Below are 22911 nucleotides of genomic sequence, written 5' to 3'. Positions count from 1 at the left end.
GTGGCGCAATGTAAATAGAAAATCGAAGATCCTGTGTGCTGCAACTAAGACTTGGTATAGACAAATAAACAAAGAAACAACAATAATAGCAACAAAAATGCACATCTGGCAAATTACAAGCCTGACACTTGGTGAAATAAATGCTTATTATTTAAAAAAAAAAGTTTATATAATAAATCATCTAGAATAACACTGTCCAACAGAACTTTCTGTGATGATGAAAATGCTCTCTACTGGTATAGTTCAAAATGCCACACCAGTGGCTCTTCTGCCCTTGAAATGTGGCTAGTGTGATGGAGGAGATGAATTTTACTTTTCTAAAAACGTAGCTAATTTAAATAGCCACATATGGGCTAGTGGCTATTATACTGAACAGTAAGCCTAGAAATTCTAGACTGGCAAAGTTAAGTATAATTTCCCCTAAATTTGGAGCACATGGATCTCATTCTCAGAAGGGAAAACGTTTGCTCAAGCTCTGTCTAGTAACGGAGGTTCCTTGAGTCTGAATTCTGTACTAACAGCTCTCTCCTTTTTTGGCGGGGGTGGGGGCAATCAGTCTGGATGATTTCTAGCCACCCTACAGAGCTTTTGTCCTTCACTGATAACCAATGAGAAGACCCATTTCTGTGCAGTCATTTTCCATTTAAATGGAAAATGGACTTTTCCTGAGCTTTTAATGGCATTTTAGAAAAAAGAATTTTTAAGTTGGGACTCTGTCTTAACAATAGCCCAAAACCCTGATAGCCTAATCACCAAAGAATCCATCTCTCAAGAATGTCCTCCTGTGTCTAGATCAATAAACGCTTAAGATGTGTGGCAAAAATAAAAGGCTAAAGAATTTGACATGCCCGGGGGTGAAGCTGTGAGGATTGCAGGAGCCTTTATAAACAGGTCATTTGGATAATGACGACATAAATGCCTTCCACTCTCATTCCAGGCACGGCTGAAAGTCCCAGAACCTGAGATTGAAGGGTATGACTACCTATAGAAACGGCTCATTGTTTAACACGAAGCAGGAAAATCTGAAGTGACTTTTTAAATAGAAGAATGTAAATAAGTCTCTTTATAACCAATGGGGCAAAGTATGGAGGTCTATTACTTTGGAAAAATCTTAAAGCAGTCAGAACAGACGGTTCATGCTGTATGTGGTTTCTAAAGGTAGAACTTTGGCAAAGTATTACTATTAAATATATTCAGAAAAAATTCAATGGTTCTTTAAAAGATGCAGCTAGACTATATAATATATCCTTTTTTTCTTTAAGGGAGAAAGATAGATTAAAAAAGAAAGAAAGAAAAAGAGAAAGCAAACTGGAACACAGGAGTCATATCTGACATTCCCCTAAAAGAAAAAAAAAAAAGAGCATTTTTAAACTGGCTCTAAGTACTGGTTTCAGGAAGATCCACTTATTGAGGCATATTATGAAAATACCCCGAATCCAGCAGAACAAAAGGAGGGCAGTCTCTATACTCACAACCTTAGCTAAACTGAACTTCTGAAGTCACCGTTTTGAGATACATACCTGTGGTATATTTCAAGGAAACTTTTAAGATCTAGGCTAATGTCTTTCTAAACAATCTACAGTTTACATAAATTATATACGTAAATCATTTGGAAGTTTCCAAATTTGTACTTTTCCAAACAGTTTACAAATTACAGTGTCATCCTTTTTCATCTATGGGCCTTTTAAGAATTTTTTTTCAATTAAAATCCTTTGGCTACAGGATACATTTTATAGATCTGCTTTTTGTTTCAGTGGCTTAAATCTGTTTTCCTTTTCTTCCCCTTGGAGAATATTTTTTTAAGTTTTTTAATTGGAGGATAATTGTTTTACAATATTGTTGATTTCTGTCATATATCAACATGAACCAGCCTATTTTCCTTGATAAATAACTTTAAAATACTGTTCCTTTAAGTAATGTACTATTATCTGATGACACCATCCTTATTCCTGGTATCCACAGGAAACTGAAAATATGAAAAGAACTCAAAATACATTTTGTAAAAATGCTTTATTGTGGATAAGATGTTTGAAATGGTCATATATTTCTCTTCCTTGCAAGCATTTTCCAAAATGATACCATAAAATGATATATTTTTTTTTCTAATTTGGTGCCCTGGGTCTTAGTTGCAGCATGTGGGATCTTCAGGGGCACCATGTGGGATCTAGTTCCCTGACCTGGGATTGAACCCAGTTCCCCTGAATTGGGACCCTGCAGTCTTAGCCAGTGGACCACCAGGAAAGTCCCAAAACGATACTATTCTGAAGGAACAGAACATTCCCAAAGTCAAAATCTTACATCATTTCTGTTAGGGGGAAAAAAAAGTATTTGTTTTGTCCAATGGGTAAATCTATTCCAAAATATATTTGAGCTTTAAATCAAAATTAAAATATCCTCTAGATACAGGATCTGGGCTTTATTAATAGCAATCGCATTCCTATTGAGTTAAAGTTGGCACTAACAGAATTCCTACCATTAATTCAAAGATTTATCAGCTTATGTTTTAACTACATAATCACATCCTTAGGTTGATCCCAGAAAAGATTTTGGCATTTATGCTCAACTTTATTTCCTTCCTGAGCTTTGAAAACCATTTACAATTCTACCTTATAAGCTCTAACATCCTGCCTGACACTAAGCTCCATAAATCTCTGCTGAATGAACTTTCTGAAAAAAAAAATTAACATAAGATAGAAGCAAACAAGAGCCACAATAATTGGGTTATAAAATATTAGCTTTTGTAAATAAATTGTGGAACTGTATAAATATTATGCATTTTAGGAGGAGTGGGGAACTATTGTTTTCATTTTCCTGTCTTGGTGGTGGTGGTATACTTGAGAAGTTGTGTCTGACTCTTGTGACCCCATGGACTATAGCCTGCCAGGCTGCTGGGTCCATGGGATTTTCCAGGCATGAATACTGGAGTGAATTGCCATTTTCTTCTCCAAAACATATAAAGATACATATAGAAATACTACAGTTTTATTGAACTAAAGGTTACTAACAGCAAATTGTTTGGAGAAGAATCTTTAAAATTAAATCTTTTATCTTTGTAAAACTAATTATACATCATTAAGATACTGTGAAAGCTGAATTTACCTTGGTAGATAGGAAAATAACCAGTTCTATAACCAGGAACTGATACTTGTCAGGTAACAAAGATCAGCAACCTGAAACAGAACTATTTTAGGTACAAGAACAACTCTATTGATTTTGAAGGAAGTAGAACAGATTTTAAAAAAGAAAGAAAGAAAATTCATTAATACAAGGTATTCATCCTAGCTTCATGATTTTGGACAAGTCGTTTCAACCTGATTGAACGGGGATAAGAGTAACTGGCCACACATTGCCAAGGAGGGGATGAGAGGCAGGTGGAACGTGGTCTGTGTCAGAACTTTGACAACTGTTAAGTGATACAAGCTGTTAGGATGAACAGATGCTGGACAGGTGCATGGTGAAGAGAATGGGGTGCTTCCAGTACATCTGAGAAACGATGAGTCACTGGAGAAAAGGATTTATGGGGGAGGAGGTGTTTGTGATGAAATGAGAGCCTGAGTGACACATCAAAAAGAAATTTAATTTTGTGGGGAACAGGGAGCTTGAAGTTTCCTGAGTCAGCTGAAAGACAACGTGGCAGGTTTAAGTACAGCCAGGATTTGGCGACTAAATGGTACTGAGGAGCTTAGTAGGTGTAACGTGTTTTGGTGGCATTTATGATCTGCACTCAATACCATGCAGGTATTATGTATCAGTTAAAGTATGATCTGTTCAGATAGTTCGGCAGAATCACATAGAACCGTTTTCAGTTAGGTGTTTTTAAAGCACTTTTAACTCCAGTTTCAAGGTATTTTTAGCTTTAATATGAGTTGGTAGAATACAACCCCAGGGGTCCTTTCAGGTAGCCTGCTAACTGTCTTCCTTCTCACCCACCAGGTTGGGAGAGGCTGCCCCAGCTCTGTTCTCTTGGGGACTTCAGTCACTTCAAGTTCTATGTCTAAGCAAAGAGCTAAAGCTAAGGTCCTGATCCTTCTCAAGTCCATCAAGCTCTTCCCTGAGGATGATATGTTCAATAAACGTTTGTGACATCAATGGGGTTAAAGGGGACCAGTATTTTGAACCATTTCTGCTCTCAGTTTTTTATGGTCAGGGAATTGAGGGATCAAGATGACAGCCTTAGTTCTGGACACACAGGAGATGTGCTGAAGGCAGAGCTTCCAGATGGAGATTTCCTTGATCAACCAGAAGCACACGACAGGGCCTGCAGATGATCCCCCTCTCCACATCTCTTGTTTCAGCCCTCGCTGTGTGTCCTGAGAACCTCCGGGCGCTCACGTATGCGCAACCTCAGTGTACCCAAGAGCTGGTCTCAAGGGGCAACTCTGGTCAGTGAAGGATAGGAGCGGATACAAATGCTGCCCTCTTCTCTAGGTCAGCTGGTAAGTCCACAGGATTTCTATCTGTTTGTCAACAAGTATCAGAAGAGGCCCGAGTTGCTTCTGGCAAGTTGATAAGCTATTCCCACCTTCCCGGCTCACTCTCTTTACTCCTGTACCTTGGGATTACTTCTCACAAGTAAAACTCCCCGCAAACAAGCCCACATCAAGGAAGCCCACATCACAGGCTCTGCTTTCTGGGAGAAATCCAGGGGCTAGAGATGAAAAGTAACAGACAGCTAGTAAAACGTTGAGTAGAGGAATGTTCAGATGAGAGGACACCAAGACACCGGGCACTTCCATAAAACTGGGGTTGAGATGGGTGAAAACAGCAAACAGGGACAGATTCATCACTGTAAGAAACAGGAGAACTGCAATAATAACAGGGAAGTATCCGATAGGCCGAGAGGTCAGCGTATTGGCACACTTCCACATTCTAAATGCTAATCTACTCATTGTCCATTTATTTATATTCTGCCATTAAGAGTCCACCCTAAAGGAGATCAGTCCTGGGTGTTCATTGGAAGGACTGATGCTGAAGCTGAAACTCCAATACTTTGGCCACCTCGTGCAAAGAGTTGACTCATTGGAAAAGACCCCGGTGCTGGGAAAGACTGAAGGTGAGAGAAGAAGGGAACGACAGAGGATGAGATGATTGGATGGCCTCACCGACTCAGTGGACATGAATTTGAGTAAACTCTGGGAGTTGATGATGGACAGGGAGGCCTGGAGTGTTGCAATCCATGGGGTCGCAAACAGTCAGACATGACTGAGAGACTGAACTGATTATGATGTCATATCCTGGTTAAGATATTTCTTGGTGACATCTCCCTCTCCCTACCACTACTATGATCAAATATGCAGAGGAAGGGAGAGACAGAAAGAGAAAAAGAGAGAAATGGGGTATGTGAGAGACAGGACTGCTCTGAACAGCAAGGCACAAGAAAATACTGATATACTATACCACGTAATTAATTTGGGTCGGTATATGCTAAATAAGATATTTTCAATTTTCCAGTTTCCTTAGCTTGCTTTTTCCAAATGCCTTTTCTATATCCCTAGAAACATTACCCCCTGGAGCTTTCAATCACCCCTAAAAATAGAAGCTCTAGGATCCCTTCAAATATTAGAGAAAATGGGATCTTACTTAATAGCTCAATGGAATAAAGGTGCTGAATGGCCAACAATGAAAGCCATCAAGAATCTTTTCAGTCATCTTGTTAGCATTTCTTCCCCTTTTAAGGGAGCTGCTTTTCATGAACACAAAGAACAAAATGCAAGAAAGTACTGAGATTTTTTACCTTAAATGGTTTCAGTACCAACTACATACACCCGGTTAACTGTTCCTTTTTGCGTTTCCCTTGGCATAAGTATGTTTAGAAGTGGTCAGAGTTCCTGTTTGTGTGGTTTCTTGAAAGGATATAGAAAGCACGCAGATGAGGGATGTCCACAGCAACCAATAATAGGGTGTCAGACTTCTTCCAAAAAAGTCACTAGTAGTTTTGGTGCACGGGTCACAAAGTATTAGTATTTATAAAAGAGCTACATTATATAATCTGAATGCTACTACCAAACTTTTGCATTTTAGAAACTTCAATGTAATCTTCCAGATGTTTTAGAGGTTAGTGTGGTGATTCAAGGACGAAAGAACAGATAAAACAAAGGAGGGTCTTGGAATGCAGGAATGGAATAGCCAGACCTTTATCATCCTTCCCTCCCTCATGTTGTATCTATTAATGGATTTCAAGTCCTCCTGAGCAGTTTAACCTGTCTCCCCTCCTACCCGGGAGAGGGTGTTTGCCTTACTCTTCCCTCCACACAGTATATGTGCCTCATCCAATCAGCAAATAACCCACAAGACCCCTAGCCCACTCTTTGTACCCCAGGCATAAAAGGGGACTGAAGACCCTTGTTCAATGTCAGCTCTCCCTTGAGCTGGCCCGCTGTTCTAACAGCATCTCCCACTCTCATCAACTTTATTTCTCTGCACTGCAACTAGAGAAAAGCCCTCACAGACCCAGCACAGCCAAAAATAAATAAATTTTTTTAAAAAGAAAGATTGAGCTTTTGCCCCGCAAACCTTAAACATTTTCATGCAACAAGAACATCACAGGTATTCATGACTTGTATTTTTATTTTTCCGTACTTTGGCAGACTGGTTTTTCATGAGAAACTTCCAGCTTTTCCATGAAAATTTGAGGATAAGGTTTAGCCATCTGGTGTTAAAGAATATACTATTTGATACTAAATTCAGAAATGATTTCGTTCTGTTCCAGGTGGGGAGGAGACAGCTCCAGCTGGGTAAAGGCAAATGAATGTTATAAAATGACTAGCAGAGTCATATTTCTTTTCATGAAGAACTTTTGAGTACCCTAGGAATAGGCAATCCTCAACACAGGCGTGGCTGTGCCTCCCTTTCCGGTTTTCATGCGAGATATTGATGATGCAATTAATTATAGTGACTCTTGAAGGGAGTGGGGTAAGGGCAGAATGTCATCGTTTTAAAGGTCATTTGTGAAAGCGCATTCGATTTTACCATTTTACGTTTAAAAAGTGAAAAATCATGTGCTACAATACCGACACAAGCAAAGCACGCATCAGTAGGAGTCAAACTCCATTTATTCTATCAGATTTTCTAAAACGGGGAGGCTGGCCACTGGAGTGCTGGGGGAAGGAGGTGGGGAAAGAGGGCTGGTATAGGCTCAAGGTCACCCACCAGCAGGCAGCATGCTTGCAAAAGGTCTGCAAAGCGCTGCCCCAAGCCTCTAGATCCTTCTGGTCCACTCCTACCTACGTTATCTCTTCATCTCAGTTCTTAAGCACTTCATTTTCTGTTACCATGGCCTACATGGAAAACTGGCAGAAACTCCCTCATAACTGCTCTTCGATCACCAACAGAAAAAGAAGGAAACAGCAAGTGAGGAAGAAAGAAGCAAAGGGAAAGAAGACAGATGAAGGGATGGCAGCATGTCCTAACTTCCCCAATCCTATCAGTCCTCCATCACGACTGAACTAATAAGTACCAGTTCTTGCTCTGCCTCTTCATCCACAGAGGTCTTGCCTAGTTCCCTCTCCCCAGCTCCTGCGCTAGTTTCTACAACCCCAGCTTCACTCCTTGGCTCAATCCAACCAGTCCTGGTCCATACGACAGGAGTCCAGAACTAGACAAGGGAGGGAATCCTTGTAGGGGACAAGATGAAGAAAATGAAGTCCCTATACCCTTGTTAGGCCTGGTGAAGCAGAGACATACACTCCAGCTGACAAGCAGAAGGTTGACTACAGTAAGCTTCGGTAGAAACCTGTTACTCTGGCTTCAAAGAGATGATGTACATCTGGCTCTATGAAAACATCAGGAACTCCTAATCATCAAATAAAGGTTCAAAGGCATAGTTCTAAAATTCAAGCTCAATTTGTCCAGTTATGAGAAAAAAGGAAAATATATCAAGAGAGTCTTTTCCCTCATTGTCAAAGAACTCTTCGGGAGGAGATACCATTACACTTGCTGTTAGTCTCGAATTTACTTCCAATTTCCTGGCAAGTAGAGGTCATTGCAAGATGTACTTATGGCTTTCCTTGCCCCTCCCCCCGCCACCCCCCATGTTCTGGGAGGTAGAGAAATAAACAAGGGAAAGTTCAGTTCAGTTCAGTTCAGTCGCTCAGTCCTGTCCGACTCTTTGTGACCCCATGAATTGCAGCACGCCAGGCCTCCCTGTCCATCACCAGCTCCTGAAGTTTACTCAAACTCATGCCCATCGAGTCGGTGATGCCATCCAGCCATCTCATCCTCTGTCGACCCCTTCTCCTCCTGCCCCCAATCCCTCCCAGCATCAGGGTCAAGTCAATGTCAAATCCATTCCATAGATGTATTTTAGGATGAAACAGTCAAGTTTCACTTAAATTGTAACCAAAAGTTTCTCTAATGTTCAATGATAACTAAGTTAAATGAGAAGAAAATGAGTTATTGATACATTATGTATTTATTCATTTTCTAAATAGAACCTGGATGAGGTACATAAAGTATCTAGTTGGGATTCTTGTATGTTCACAGATTATACGTTAGGGCTTTGATATCTAAAAATTCATAAAAATGACAAATAAACCTAGGCTCATCTTAATAAATATAGATTTTGAACAGTCTACTAACTGGGCTATAAAAACATAAGCAAAGTGTGATAGCGTACTTCAAAGTAAAACAGAAAGCAGAAGAAAATTCTACCATATAATTAGTACAGTTTTTGTTATTTTTAAAAACACTCCAGTAAATGACTTGTCTTCATAATAGTGATATGGCACCAGAAGTTAAGAGTTTGGGGTTGACTGTATAATATGTAAATTTTTAGAATTTCAGATAAGGTATTTGTTATAATATCAGAAATGAATTTACCTAGAAGCACTTTAGAGACTACACTTTGGTTCTACTTTTCATGAATACTGATAGGGATTAAGAGAATTTAAATCAATTAAAAGTTGGCCTTAGGTTATTCTGATGATTTATTTGAGCAAGCAGAACAAGTGTTGAAAGAGTATCAATTAGTACATATCCTCTTGGTATGATATATAGTCTGTAAAATGTGACCAGAGCCTCTGACGTTAAGGTTTTAAAATCTACTTTCAAATTTACAATCATATAAAACTGGTGAATTAGTTTATAAACCCAGGCAACCAATAAAGGCTATAAAAATTTACCTGGTCATCTAAAATTGGCTACTGGCAGTAACAAGATTAAAAGCTGGAAATGTTTGAGCTGAAAAATTTCATTAAAATTAAAATTACCAAGAATTCTTTCTATATAACTTAATAACCTTTCTACATAGCTTAATAACCTTACTATTGATATAAATAAAATATAGGACAGTTCAAAAATAAATATTTCATTTATATCAAATGCAATTACTTGAAACCATAAAATTTTTTGATTTATTTAAAGAGAGATTTTTTCTTTAGGAACCCTTAACAATATACACACTTAGGCATATCTGAGTTTCTGGGCAAAAGCCCTCACCATGTTTTTATATATACTTTCTATTATCAAAAAATGGCCCAATTTTTGCCATCAGAAATAGTCATTGCAAGTCATCATTTAAACAATTAAACTCTACAATTCTTTTCACTATCACATAAATTTTTAAAGTGGAATCAGACAGTTATTTCAGGATCTAATCTAAAAAAAAGGTGAATCACTGGAAAAGCTTTGCTGACGTGCTGGGAGTACAGACAGGATGGGATACAAAGTTGAAAGTTTAATTTTAAGTAACTATTTCATTAAAGAACAACACACTCTATTCTTTTACATTTCTGGAGGCTAGAGGTCTGCAATCATTTTCATCTGCCAAAACCACTGTGTGGGCAAGGTCATGTTCCCTCCACACTGTGGAGGGCAGAGCCCACTTCCTAGTCTTTTCCATCCTCTTTCATTTTTTGATGTGGACCATTTTAAAGTCTTCATTGAATTAATTATAATATTGCTTCTGTTGTTTACCCTTTTTTTTGGGCCAAAAGGCCTGTGGGATCTCAGCTCGATGACAAAGGATTGAACCCACACCCCCTGCATTGGAAGGTGGTCTTAATCACCGGACTGCCAGGGCCTTGTGTCTAAAAAGCTGAGATTTTAGAAGCCACCTGTGGGACTGTCGGCATGGCACATCAGGAAAGGCTTGGCGGGGCATGCCAAGGGAGCAAAGGGTGGGAACACAGCCTCAGCCAGATCTAAGCCACTGAAGCCACGGGAAGAAGCAGCTCGACCTGGGAAAGCAGGATAAGGAGAGGCATTTGTGCAAATGGTGGTATTTCCATATATTTACCTGCCCTTTCCCAAAAGCTGCTTAAGTTCTATGGGTCTGCAATAGCAGATTTGATTTGATGAGGTATGTAGTAAAATAATAAATCACTGGGTTTATTTCCAGAGATTCTAGATAACTTCAGATTCACATTTATATCACTGTTTCTAACCCTCATTTTTTTGTGAATCTCACTGTTTTTCAGAACTATCATTAGATTTATATACAATGGAGCTTCTAAGAAAGTTACTTTCCATGTATGTTAGAAGCTTTCAAGAGTGTGAAATTTTAAGGGAAGACTTCTCTTACTATTTTGTTGGCAAACATGTCTTTATTACTGATAGCATATATAATGTACACTGTGGTTAATTTTAATAGCACCAGTTTCTGGAGTAAAGATCGAAATTTGGATTCATGAAATGCTGATTTTTAAAGCATTCTGATGGGCAAAACTAGGATGAAAATATTTTGTGGGAAAATAAGTTATGTATTAACAAACGTGTATTTCTTTCAAAAATTAAAATAAATATGACTAAAGGTCTTTTCAAGGGTTATCCTAGTGCAAAATCCCTCTTTAAATAGAACTAATTTAAAGCAGTGCAATATTATTTTGTTTCAAACAGGACAGGGAAAATATAAATATGTAAATAATTTCTTATAACATTTTCCACAGTAACTTCTTTCACTTGATAAAATATTCAAGTTTAAACATTTCGAAAACAAGCTAAAGCAAGTTTTAGCTTAACTTGTATGAAAAAAGAGCATTCACCAGAAGAAACTTTTATTTAAGAACATATTGAAAATTCTCGTCAAATTAAAATTAAATATTAACAGGGAATTTCATAAACACCAACATTTAGGAGTGTCAAGTCCTTGTTTATGAACTTCCACTTTTCAATATTCACCTTAACCAACCACACTCACTACCACCACTGAGAGAATACAACTGTCGGTCTCTATCAAACTGACACTGGGAGGAGATGGTGAGCAATAACACAATGTCTTCGTCACACATTTCACCCATCCTTAACCTCCCTTTTGGGAATACAGAGCCCACCACACTTATCTCCTCCTAGCCTTCCAACAAGGCATTCACAGCTGGGTGTCTATTTCTTTAATGAGGTCACCTCCAAGCTGATATAAGCCAGTAAGTACAAGTTTTCTTGGGGTAAGAAGAAAGAAACCTAGTGAGTCCAGGCTCTCAACTTCCAGAGACCTGGCATTTGTATCCTGTCTCATCTCCACAATGGTCCTTTCTAACCTGGTTATTATGGTATTCCTGAATTCCCCTGGTAAAGGATTTCTTATCAGCCTGCCACTTGTAAAAGTCACGCTATTAACTCAAAGTGTCTGAAATATCCGAGTAGCCTGAAAATTGTCCTACACGTAAAACATTCAAACAAAAGGTACAATAAGAAAGAAAAATTCTTCAAATCCCACCTGATGATCCAAATATATGGTGTTCCTTTGAAGGTGATGTGAAAGGATTTCATTCTAGCAGACGTCAATCAAGAAAAAGGGACAGAGAAAGAGGGTGCGGAATTCATGAAAAAGTCAGTCTTGAAACAGGAAAAACAGGTAGTCTGCCACCACCTATTATGTCTCAATACACAACAACTTTCACACACATGCCCCACCCCCCGTAAATGGTACAGATGACGTATTCCATTACTATTAAAAAAAAAAAAAATCACACTTAGTTCTGTAAGAAATTACGTAGACATGCATATAAGCTGAAATAGTAAGCAGAAAAATGCTTCAAATGGTTTTAGCAGACTCCATGTTAGAAACTTTACATGTTAATTCTTTTCTTTTCTGCAATAGAGGACTACTTCTTGGGATGTTTATAACCAGAGGCTATTAAACCCTTTGAGAAATGTTTCCGTGTGTTCATTTTAAAAATCGAGAACACAAGGAAATTGATCTTTGTTAATGAAAAGGCAGCATTATTAGAAAGACGATCAATTCTCCACTGGTTACTTTATGGGAAATGACAGGACTCTTCAATCTGGTTCACCGGAGTCGCGGTGTTTGGTGGATGGCAAAGCTATTCTGAAGTCTTGTTTGCCTTTCCTTGCTCACAACCAAAACTTGGCGGGTGAGTGGGTGGAGGGAAGGCTAAGGGGAAACACACTCAGCCCACACTGATAAGGTATGACCAGAGGAGTTCTCAAAGGGTCAATAGGAGGTCCCGCAATGGTAGGATGGCGGGTGCTCATGGGAATGACGCAGGTCGGACCGACTGAGGATGAGCGGCTCGGGGTGGGTGACGAGAGCAGACACACACACACAGGGTCCAGGGCTGACCTTTGGGCTGTGGGCCTCGAGTTTGAGCTGCATGAGCTGCGCTAAAGTGTGCTCCCGGACGCTGCTCAGCTCCGCCTGCTGCCGTCTCAGCTTTATGAGCAGCAGCGTAAGCTCCTCTGGCTGAAGGAGTACAAGTTAAGAATCCGAACAGTGGAAAACAGATTAATTGTGGTCTTAAGTGACAGATATTAAACCAAGATTTCTTGGCAAGTTTCCTCTTACGGCTGACATCAAACATAGCGCCTAGGCACTATGATGATAGGTTCTACATAAATGCATAGATAGCTAGAGAAATAGAAGGAACAGTGTTACTCGGTAAGGTACAGCAAAACAACAGTATGTTCAGGCATTTTCTCAGAACGCATGAGAGACTATTCAAACGTTAAGTATAAAAAAGCATAATGCCAAAAGAAAAAAAAAGCTCTCCATGAGAGCTATAATTGAAATATATTTTCATGAGATGTTTAAAAATGGCACCTAAGACTTTTACAGCAGAAGAACAATACCCGCATGCCCAACACTCTATTTTAGAGAACAGAATGTAAATGCAAAGAAATCAAATTCATGTAAAACGTGGATGACATCTTCACATCACTAAGCTCAGTGAGCACCTGGGATCTATTGCTTCCCAGTCATATTTTTAAATGTCACCGTTAGTGTTTTCACAGGATATTTAGTATTAACCAAAAGACCAAATTTTTTTTTAAAGGAAAAAAAATATATTTACTACATGTAGAAAGCTTCCATGTGTGCACAAACCCCCCTTCTACGCTCAGAGGAGAGCACAGAACCTTTAGGTTCCTGACTGGTTATTCTGATCCCTGACGGGGAATCAACTTTCAAAGGTAGATAAAAATTCCTTAACAGGCCGATCTGATGTATTTTTCTTCATTAGAAATGCAGTAAAGTATGGTCATCGACAGTCTTACAGGCCATAAAATAGTGTTTAGTGTTTTTTTTCTGAGCTTTGTTATGATTAAAAACCACATGGGGTCCACGGGGAGACTCTTTTCACTTAAGGGTTGCAATGTGCCCTGAAAATGTCCAAGCCAAAAATTGCTCCCAAGACTGACTTGCTTTGCCAGCACCATAGCATCACACCCGCTCTCTTCTGTTCTGTTTGCTATGGCTCTTTATCATCCATATAAAAAAAATTTTTAGAGACACAAATAATTTTTTAAGAAGTAGAAGTATAGCTGATTTGCAGTATTATGATAGTTTCAGGTAAACTGCAAGGTGATTCAGTTATATATATATTCAGATTATTTCCCACTATAGCTTATTACAAGACATTGAATATAGTTCCCTATGTTATACAGTAATCCTTGTTGTGTATCTCTTTTATGTGTAGTACCCTGTATCTGTTACAAATCAATTTTAACTGTTATTTGAAGTTATGTTAAGTTACTGCCTTCAGGTGGAAAAAGATGTCAAAAGTAAACCATAATTACTACTGGATCCTCAGGATAAAAGTGGGTATCTATGCAGATGAGACAACAGCCTCTTCTATTAAAGAGTCACAGAACATGTGTGCGTGGAACTTAAAGAGGACATTTCTTAACAGAAAACAAAGAACTGCCTTTGCTCAGATGCCAGCCACATGCTGTGATCTCATGGCTGTGGGACAGTCCATATCTTATGTCACTATATCCCCAAGCTCTAGAGATCTTGCCAAAGAGAGGGGAGGGTGGGGTAAGGGATTAGACAGTCTAAGACCCAGAGTGGTATTTGACAGAAATACTAAAAAAGAAAGCTTAAAACTCTGGTTTACTATTTATGGAGTTAAAGAGATTTTCAAAAGGATGAAAAATTCCAACAAATTTGCCAGATATTTAGATTTAAGGCAAAATAAAAAGAGGCACAGTGGGTTCTTCCAAAAGGAGGCGGCGACACATAAATTTTATCCTAAACAGCCACTAGAGGGAGCAAGGGAGAAGAGGAAAGCTCATAACAGGCTACTTAGCATGAGCTTATCATTAATGTCCATCAGATCAACAATATTTAACAATTCCAACAGTTAAAACTCCCTAGTTTTAGAGAAGTATAATAGTATCCACAGACTTTAATAAATAAACCACAAGTATTTTAAAACCAGGAAATCTTCCTTATATCTAAGCATGTAAGAGATGAAATAAAAAATGTTTGAGAAAACATGTAAGATGAATTTGTTTTGATTGTTACAGAAGGACTTTAAATAATGGACAACTATACGGTCCTCAAACTGCATCTTCAGAGAAACTGAGACTGAATACTAATATTAAAGCATAGCTCCCCTGATAGAAGAATGCAGTGAAATTTTGAGAAGTCATCTTTTCTAATTTGAAGAGCAACAGTGTTCTGGTAACATAACTCATTCTCAATGTGAATGGAAATAACACTGACTATGAACTGTTCACAGTAAGCACTTGCTTGAACTTAGGATCTGGGACAGTTTCTCTGTACAATATGTAGATCAGTTTCTTTTCTGCTCTAAAGTAGTTAATCTACATAAAAATTCACCAGAGAAACTTACCAGGCCTGTGGTTTGACTACACACTCAGTGTTTCTTACTGGATTTGTTCCCCTAATGAACCACTCCAACTCCCGTTTTAAGGAAGAGGAAACTAACATTCAATGGAGTAAAGAAACCTTCCCAGGTTATTCAGTAAATGTGGAAAACAGCATCTTATATCGAGGCAGTCAGACATTTAGGGAAAAGGAATCAGGCAGACACTCGTGTGGCTATACGGTTGCCAACTCTACCACTGAGCATCTCTTCCACAAAACTGGTAATGGTTTTTCTCTGAGCGGCGCCCCTCTGAAAACTCAAGCTTAAAAGCTGTGTCAGATACATGCTATCATGTGCAGCACATAAATAAAACATGATATGGTAAATAAAGATAGCATACTCACCGTTTTGCCTTGGAGGCTCTGGGGACTAACAGACTGTAAAGTGAGGCCAGCTGGCATTGACCTCCTGTCAGGCAGGTACATGTGCTAGGAAGAGAAAGGTACGGGGTAAGTTCTGTGGTCAATGTCAGTGATGAAAACTGTATTATAAAATGTCATTTAAAACTGCTACTAGTGCTTATGAAAGAAGACAGATACTAAAGCTTCAGGACTAAACACACACTCTGATGGGCAGAATAATTCTATATAGTTGTTTAGCTCAGTGGTTCTCAAACTTATGGTCTCAGGATCCCTGTACGGCCTTGCATGCTTGCTAAGTCACTTCAGTTGTGTCTGACTCCATGAGACCCTTATGGACTATAGCCCATCAGGCTCCTCTGTCCATGGGTTTCTCCAGGCAAGAATACTGCTGTGGGTTGTCACACCCTCCTCCAGGGGAACTTCCCGATCCAGGGATCAAACTCACATCTCTTATGTCTCCTGCGTTGGCAGGTGGATTGGCTGGGTACCATCAGCGCCACCTGGGAAGCCCTCGTTCTGTCCTTAAAAGAAGACTTTTGCGACAAGAGTGGTGTTCTTTTACAGTTTTGCAAATCTCTCTAATGTCTGGCTAGATTTTCCTATCTGACTCTGTATTCAATCTGTTGTGATAATCTCTTTTAGGGGAAGTATATGAAGAAAATCCACCTTTGATACAGGTATTTGGAAAAGGGAAGAGAACTTGAATAGCTTTTTTGGGATATTTGCAGAAGTCCACATTTCAAATGAACCTTTTACCCATCCAAGGTTTTGTGACATCAAACACAGGTCAGGTGGGAAATACTGGCTCAGTGAAATATGCAGATGTTCCAATGGCTGGCACCTGTTTTTCACTATATGAGATGAGCAGCTCCTATCTGTTAATACCATTGCTGATCTTTAAGCACCAGAAGGCTGTCAAGCTCAAAAAGGCAGGTACAAGATTCCCCAAATTCTAATTTTTGCTTGAAAGCTCAAGTGGTGTCATTGGTGACAAATACCACGGGCTGGCTTCCTTGAAGTGACAGGCTAGCATTCCACTCTGGAAGTGTCTGTCAAACACCAAATCTGAACAACTCTAGTTTGCCATTCGTTTTTTCAAGTAAAAACGGTGCTTTTAAATATATATATATATATATCTTTTTTTTCTTTTAAAGAAGGGCCCAGGCTCTGCACCCCAGTGAGGAGGCTGTGGCATCAGCTGTTTCCAGGTGATTCAAGCTCCAGCCAGGATGATCGAGGTTGGCTCCAACGACCATCTGGGGAAGAAGGTCTGCCTTAAATGCAGGGCTGCTGACACCAGCAGGGATCTCAAGAAGCCGACCACAGCCCAACCTGGCACCCACTGGAACAAGGTAATTTTGAAGAAGTGGTTCATGATTTTCAAGGACCGTGTGTCTCTGGGAGACTATGGGATCCATGATGGAATGAACTTGGGAGCTTTATTACCAGTTGGGCAGAATTCCTCCTCCCTGCCCCTTCCTCTTCTCCCTCTTTCAACTCCCACACTAGTATAAATGTTTGTTTTTGAAAACTCATGCTAATAAAACTTAGAGGCTGGACTTCCCTGGTGGTCCAGTGGTTAAGAATCTGCCTGCCAATGCAGGGGACACAGGTTTGATCCCTGGTCTGGGAAGATCCTACATGCTGCGGAGAAACTAAGCCCATGTGCCACAGCTACTGAAGCCTGTGTCCTACAGCCTGTGTTCCACAACAAGAGAAGCCATCACAATGAGAAGACAGTGCACTGCAAGTAGAGAGTAGTCCCCCCTGCTCGCCACAAGTAGAGAAAGCCTGAGTGGAGCAATGAAGAGTCAGCAAAGTCAAAAATAAATAAAAAACAACAAAGCAAAACATTAGAGCCTGAAAAAAAAAAAAGGGAGCTAGTTTAGCTTATAACTCAAATAACCATGCAAGGATTTTTCTCTGAGACTTGGGTATGCAATAGACATGCTTTAAGTACATTTCCCATTTCATCACCCATTCACAAACATTATGGAAGGAACAGTCAAGACTGAACACAGTTATCTTTTACTGTTTCATGCCGGGGATTGAGTGAAATTGCTCCTTTATTTTTACAGCAAATCTGTGACAGTGAAATATTACAATGGCCACTCACACAGTCTGAGCCATTCCCTTGATTCAGGCTAAGGCGCTAGTGCTTTTACCCACTTTTTAGTGTTTTTGCACTGGTAGGAAATGACAACACAGTCAACAATGCCTTATTATTATTATTACAAAAACAGTTCTGAGCTTATCAGAGACTCCCTGAAAGGCTCATGGGTACCCTCAGGTAATCCCAGGTACTCCCTAAGGGTCCATGAACCCTACTTTGAGAACCACGGATCACATCAAGGAAGATGACAGGACAGTTACAAAGAAAACCTGGCAACGTTGGAGAAGTTTTTCAGGAGGACCAGGTGTGAGCTGACTGGGAAAACAGATGATCAATTTTGACCATGAGAACACTGTTCAACCACACACTAATAATGTGCATTTGATCAGATTTCTCTTGAATATTGTTAATAATTTTTATCGGCCTTTGGACATACAAAGTGTTAAAACGTTGAACTCTGTTACAGGGACGTTCAAAGTGAGCCTTTTTTTGGTGAGACAAACTAAAGCTTCTTTCAAAAGACACTTTCTGATTGACTTATTAATTCCTAACTAATGCTTATTTATGGAAAAATCAAGCGAATGCTTTATGCAATGATGTAACTGAAGGAGTCAGCCCATCACAAGGATAAGAAAAGGCACTTTTCAAAATAGCATAAAGCGAGAGGCTCTTTAGAATTCAAAGAAAGGGAAAGAAAAATTCCTTTTCACTTTAGGACAGACACTAAGACTCGGTTGCAAACACAGTGACTAATCAAAATGATTTTGCTTCAGCATTGTGAAAAGCTGATTGATGCAAGGTGCTCCAATTTCACTTCAAAAAATCTACTAAGCAAGACTTGAACCCACTGAGCTGCTGCTGTTTGTTTACTGGCTAAGTTGTTTCTGACTCTTCGCAACCTCATGGACTGTAGCCCACCAGAATCCTCTGTCCATGGGATTCTCCAGGCAAGAACACTGGGGTGGTTTCCATTTCCTTCTCCAGAGGATCTTCCCGACCCAGGGATTGAAACCCTGTCTCTTATATCTCTTGCATTGGCAGGTAGATTCTTTACCACCTGGGAAGCCCCTAAACCAACTTAACATGTACATTAAAGCATGATCTCTATATCTAAATTTTTTAAAAAATATATATGGAGAAGTCCCTGTCAGTACAGTGATTAGGACTCCACACATCACTGCCGAGGTCATGGATTTGATCTCTGGTAGGGAACTAATATCCCACAAGCTGCATGGCGTGGCCAAAAAAAAAAAAGTATATATATCAGTAAGTGATGTTACTTTAATATGCAATTGGGCACCTGAGGGGGTATTTCAGTATGCTGTATCTTCAGCTGGTGGTTAGAAGATGAGGATCGCACTTTTATCTTAGCAGAGAATAGGAAGAGCCTGACAGAAGACTGTAGGGGTGCTACAAGAGGCGGTGTAGAATTTGCAAGTGTGCGTAGGGTCAATCCAAATGCATGTGGTCTTAGCCGACAGGGAACGCTGATGAGATCTGCTCTCGAGCAGAGAGGAATACATAATGCATCCATTCCAAAGAGCTGCTCCTAAGAGAAGAAGCCCTGCAAGCTTAGGTTTTATACATAAGAGTCTGCCATTGCAAAAATGCTTCCTTAATTTTTAAAACAGAACAAAAAAAAGCTGGTTTTGCCTGCCTCCTCCCCATTATCTTGTCTCTGGCATTCACAGGAAAGAGCAGTGTACCATTAATAGGAGTAAAAGGCTTCTCACATGGCTCAGTGGTAGAGAACCCGCCTGCCAATGCAGGAGATGTGGGTTCATTCCCTGGGCTGGGAAGCTCTCCTGGAGGAGGAAATGGCAACCTACTCCAGTATTCTTGCCTGGGAAATCCTATGGACAGAGGAGCCTAGTGGGCTACAGTCCATGGGGTCACGAGAGCTGGACATGACTGAGCGACTAAACAACTAAAAGTAAACTGCAGCATCCTTGGAGGAGCAATGAACCCTGGATGAGCAGACACCTTACCTTGGGATGATGGGCCCGGTGCCTGCGGTCTATGGTCACGTCTCTGCGGTCTATGGTCACGTCTCTGCGGTCTATGGTCACGTCTCTGCGGTCTATGGTCATGTCTCTGCGCTCTATGGTCATGTCTCTGCGCTCTATGGTCACGTCTCCCCTCTGAATTGGCGAAGACACTTCCGATCTGTAGGTCCGCTGAGGGGAGAAGCCCTGATAGGCAGCTATGGAGCCGTGGGAGGGTGACGTGGGGATGGAGTGCATCGTCTGGTCGGAGATGTTGACCATGGTTTTGGGGCTGGTCAGGGCGCCGTGGCGAGGGAGGGTGCCCTGCTTGTTGTAAAACTGGCGCTGCTGCCACTCATAGAGCTGCCACATGGTGTCGTCCCGCATGGATCTCCGCTTCTCCTCGGCGCCGGGTCCCGCTGCCTTGTCGTGGGCCGAGGGCGTCACGCTGCAGATGCTCTCCGGCCTGGTCTTGCTGTTTCTCGGGAGGGTTCTGTAGCCTTCCGGGTAGCGGGCCATGACTGGGGCTCTGTGGCTTGGCATGTTTCTTGGCAACGTTTGGTAAGAGATTACTCTGAAATAAAAGAACAATTGCAACATGAAACTGAAGGAGAGCTGCTTTTCAGATAGTAATTCGGGGTACATTTTTGTTTTTTCTTTTTTTTCTCCCCTCCTGATAGGTAAAATGTACACTGAAGATTCATTTTTTTTTTTAAAGGTGACTAATGAACAGAATTTAATTTTTTTATGAAATCTAATTTGACGGATTGAATATACTAGGTCAACAACATCTGTGTCACTCACATTAAAGACCATTTATTCCACACAATGTGTGGTTTGGTTTCAGGAAGGAAGAGTACTATACTTTCTCCAGAAATAAAAATGTTCAAGATCTCAAGTCTGTCCTCATGTCTTCCCTGTTTTTATATAGATAATCTCCTAGAATCTCATCTTCACACATTTCAGAAGAATACTTAAATAGGGTTTCTGTGTGCGGATGGAACATTGGAGTTTTTGAGCTGTGCCTACAGAGCGTGGAGATTGGAAATGAAGGACTGCAGGTGGTGAGGCTTTACTGTACTTCGTCCTTCTGAAAGCATAACTGTTTACGGGAAGAAGTACATGAATCAGTACCTTTGCAGTCTGGAGGAATCATTTCCCTGGATAACTTTTCAGAAATAAAAATGACTCAAAGCTAAAGCTAAAAATTTAATTTTTTAAAGACAAAATTCTTCAACATGATGCTATTTCAGACTCAGAACTGCAGATCTCCAGAAAATTATGATGTTTTAATACTTGTGAACTTTATTATTAATCAAGTGGGAAGAAGCAGTTGGTCAAACATCAGGAGGGCCAAGCTTTCACTCTTGTTTCCCCCCTAAATACAGAGATCTTCGAGGAGGTTAGTTACACCTCTGGGACTGAGAGAAGGTTCAAGTGTGTGGCGGGAGAAGACTAAGAAGAGATCATACTCCTTTTAACACTCGCGGTTCAAGAAGAGTTAGTGGTCTGGCTGGAACCACAATGCAGGCGTCTCACTTCCTTAAGCAGCTGTCTACTCTCTTTATTGTGTCCATGATTCCCTTTGAGACTTAAAGATTTCTCAAGACTTTGAGATTTAATGAAAAAGCAAATTCATTATTTTATTTTAAAATTTTTGCCAAAAGTATGGGAATTATTTAAAAAAACTTCACTATTCTATTGCAATAATATACTTAAAGGTAAAAAGATACCCCTAAATTAGGAACGGTATAATCTTAAAGTGCTGGAGTCCTTCATGTGCTACTGAAATCTGGCCAACTGAAATGTTTTGGGATTTGGCTTTCTCATCTAGAAGAGGATTTGATCACAAAGTGGTCTTACAATTCTAAAGTTCCATGTTTTATTTTGTATTTTGAAATATTTCCAGTTCCTTCAACCATTCTTCTAAACTGAGTTTCCTTCATCTTGCTGAATGTCCCTCAGCTTCTCCATGTCTTGAGCTGAGCCACAAGGGAAGCCCAAGTATACTGGAGTGGGTAGCCTATCCTGTCTCCAGTGGATCTTCCTGACACAGGAATCAAAACAGGGTCTCCTGCATTGCAGGCGGATTCTTTACCAACTGAGCTATCATCCCTCTCAAAACACACACATACACACACACACACACGAACCACTTCTGAGAGCCCAACCATCTGACGACTTTGGGGCTGGAGTGGGGGAGGAAGGCACCCCATACTCTGATATTAGCAGTGAAAAGAATCAAGTCTTTTTACTGCTTTCTCTCCATGTAAATTTCCTATTTTTTCCTTGCTTGATCTCCCTCCAATCCTCATCTCTGCTAACAGAAGAAAGCCCAGAGCTGGCAACCCCACGGCTACGTGCTTAGGAAGCATGTCAGGCAGGGAATATGATTCCATCCGATAAATTCCGCCCCAGTGCTCCAACAGTGTACTCCAGCCTACCTTGGTTATTGGGCCATTCATAAACTTAAGAAATACCATTGACATCCCATTGTGTAAGAAGCTCTGGATTAGGCACAGAACTGTATCACAGTAACAAATACCAAAAACATAAAAGATATTAACTTTATGTATGCTGTTCAGAAATCTGTAAAAAGATCATTTATAGTTACATAAAGGAGGGTCACATATTTTCGATTTAAAACAAATGAAAAACTGCCTGTGGGCTAATGTTTAAATTCCAGTTCAGAAAACTCTGATGACACAGAACGCAGGCATCCACACGAGCTGGACCCTGTGACCGAGATGGCTACTGCACTTGGATCATCTAACGTGTGACCATCAACGGCAGGCAATTTTCCTACCAAGCTCGGCTAGCTAAATAGAAGTGACTACAAAGTGTAAAAGGTTCTTCTGCCATCTTTGGAACTACTTTTTGGAGGATATTAATGGAAAATCTGGTTATAATCAAGCAAATTTATTTTCACCCCATATACTTTCTACCACTTTGAGACCTTTCTTTAAAAAACGAGTTTCCTTCAGTGTTTTTCTCCAAAGAAATTCAAATTAAGCAAACTGTGATTTACTTTTTAAGTGAAAGCTTAAGTAACTCTGTTGGCGCCTTAGTCTGGTTTTGTGCCCCATTCAACAGCACCTGCCTGTCAAACGCCCTGAAAACCCTGACACGTGATTCTGCCACGCAGAACAATGGCTTAGGCCCCAGCATCTGAACAGGCCCGCCCCTCACAAAGGAACTTTCAGGCTCTGTTCACAGATGCAGGCACCTACTATATGACTACATAGGAAACCTCTTTTCTATTAGAACTTTAGGAATGAAAGCCAGCTTTTCATAAAGTTTCACCAAATGAATTCTGCCATCTATGACCATTATGCTTCTTGCCACCGATAAAAATTATTTCACTGTAAAACCTCACCACTGTTTTT

General features: G+C 40.2%; 1 protein-coding gene across 5 annotated transcripts in view; it reads right to left on the bottom strand.

Moving 5' to 3' along the window:
• The window catches only part of PLEKHA5 (pleckstrin homology domain containing A5), a 251906-nt gene that overhangs the window by 55052 nt on the left and 173943 nt on the right, over window positions 1-22911 (bottom strand). For 4 of the 5 annotated variants that reach the window (XM_061125096.1, XM_061125095.1, XM_061125098.1 and 1 more), the window contains 2 exons: window positions 19529-20099; window positions 15410-15493 (listed from right to left, as the gene is read on the bottom strand). In XM_061125096.1, the coding sequence (XP_060981079.1) occupies window positions 15410-15493; window positions 19529-20099 (655 nt within the window). Of the gene's footprint in view, window positions 1-11650; window positions 11705-12517; window positions 12638-15409; window positions 15494-19528; window positions 20100-22911 lie in introns of all 5 variants that reach the window. The other variant, XM_061125099.1, reaches the window with a different exon arrangement.

Source organism: Dama dama, chromosome 22 (genome assembly GCF_033118175.1).
Source record: "Dama dama isolate Ldn47 chromosome 22, ASM3311817v1, whole genome shotgun sequence".
NCBI lineage: Eukaryota > Metazoa > Chordata > Mammalia > Artiodactyla > Cervidae > Dama > Dama dama.
Note: the sequence above shows the minus strand (reverse complement) of the source record. Positions and strands in the feature narration are given on the sequence as shown.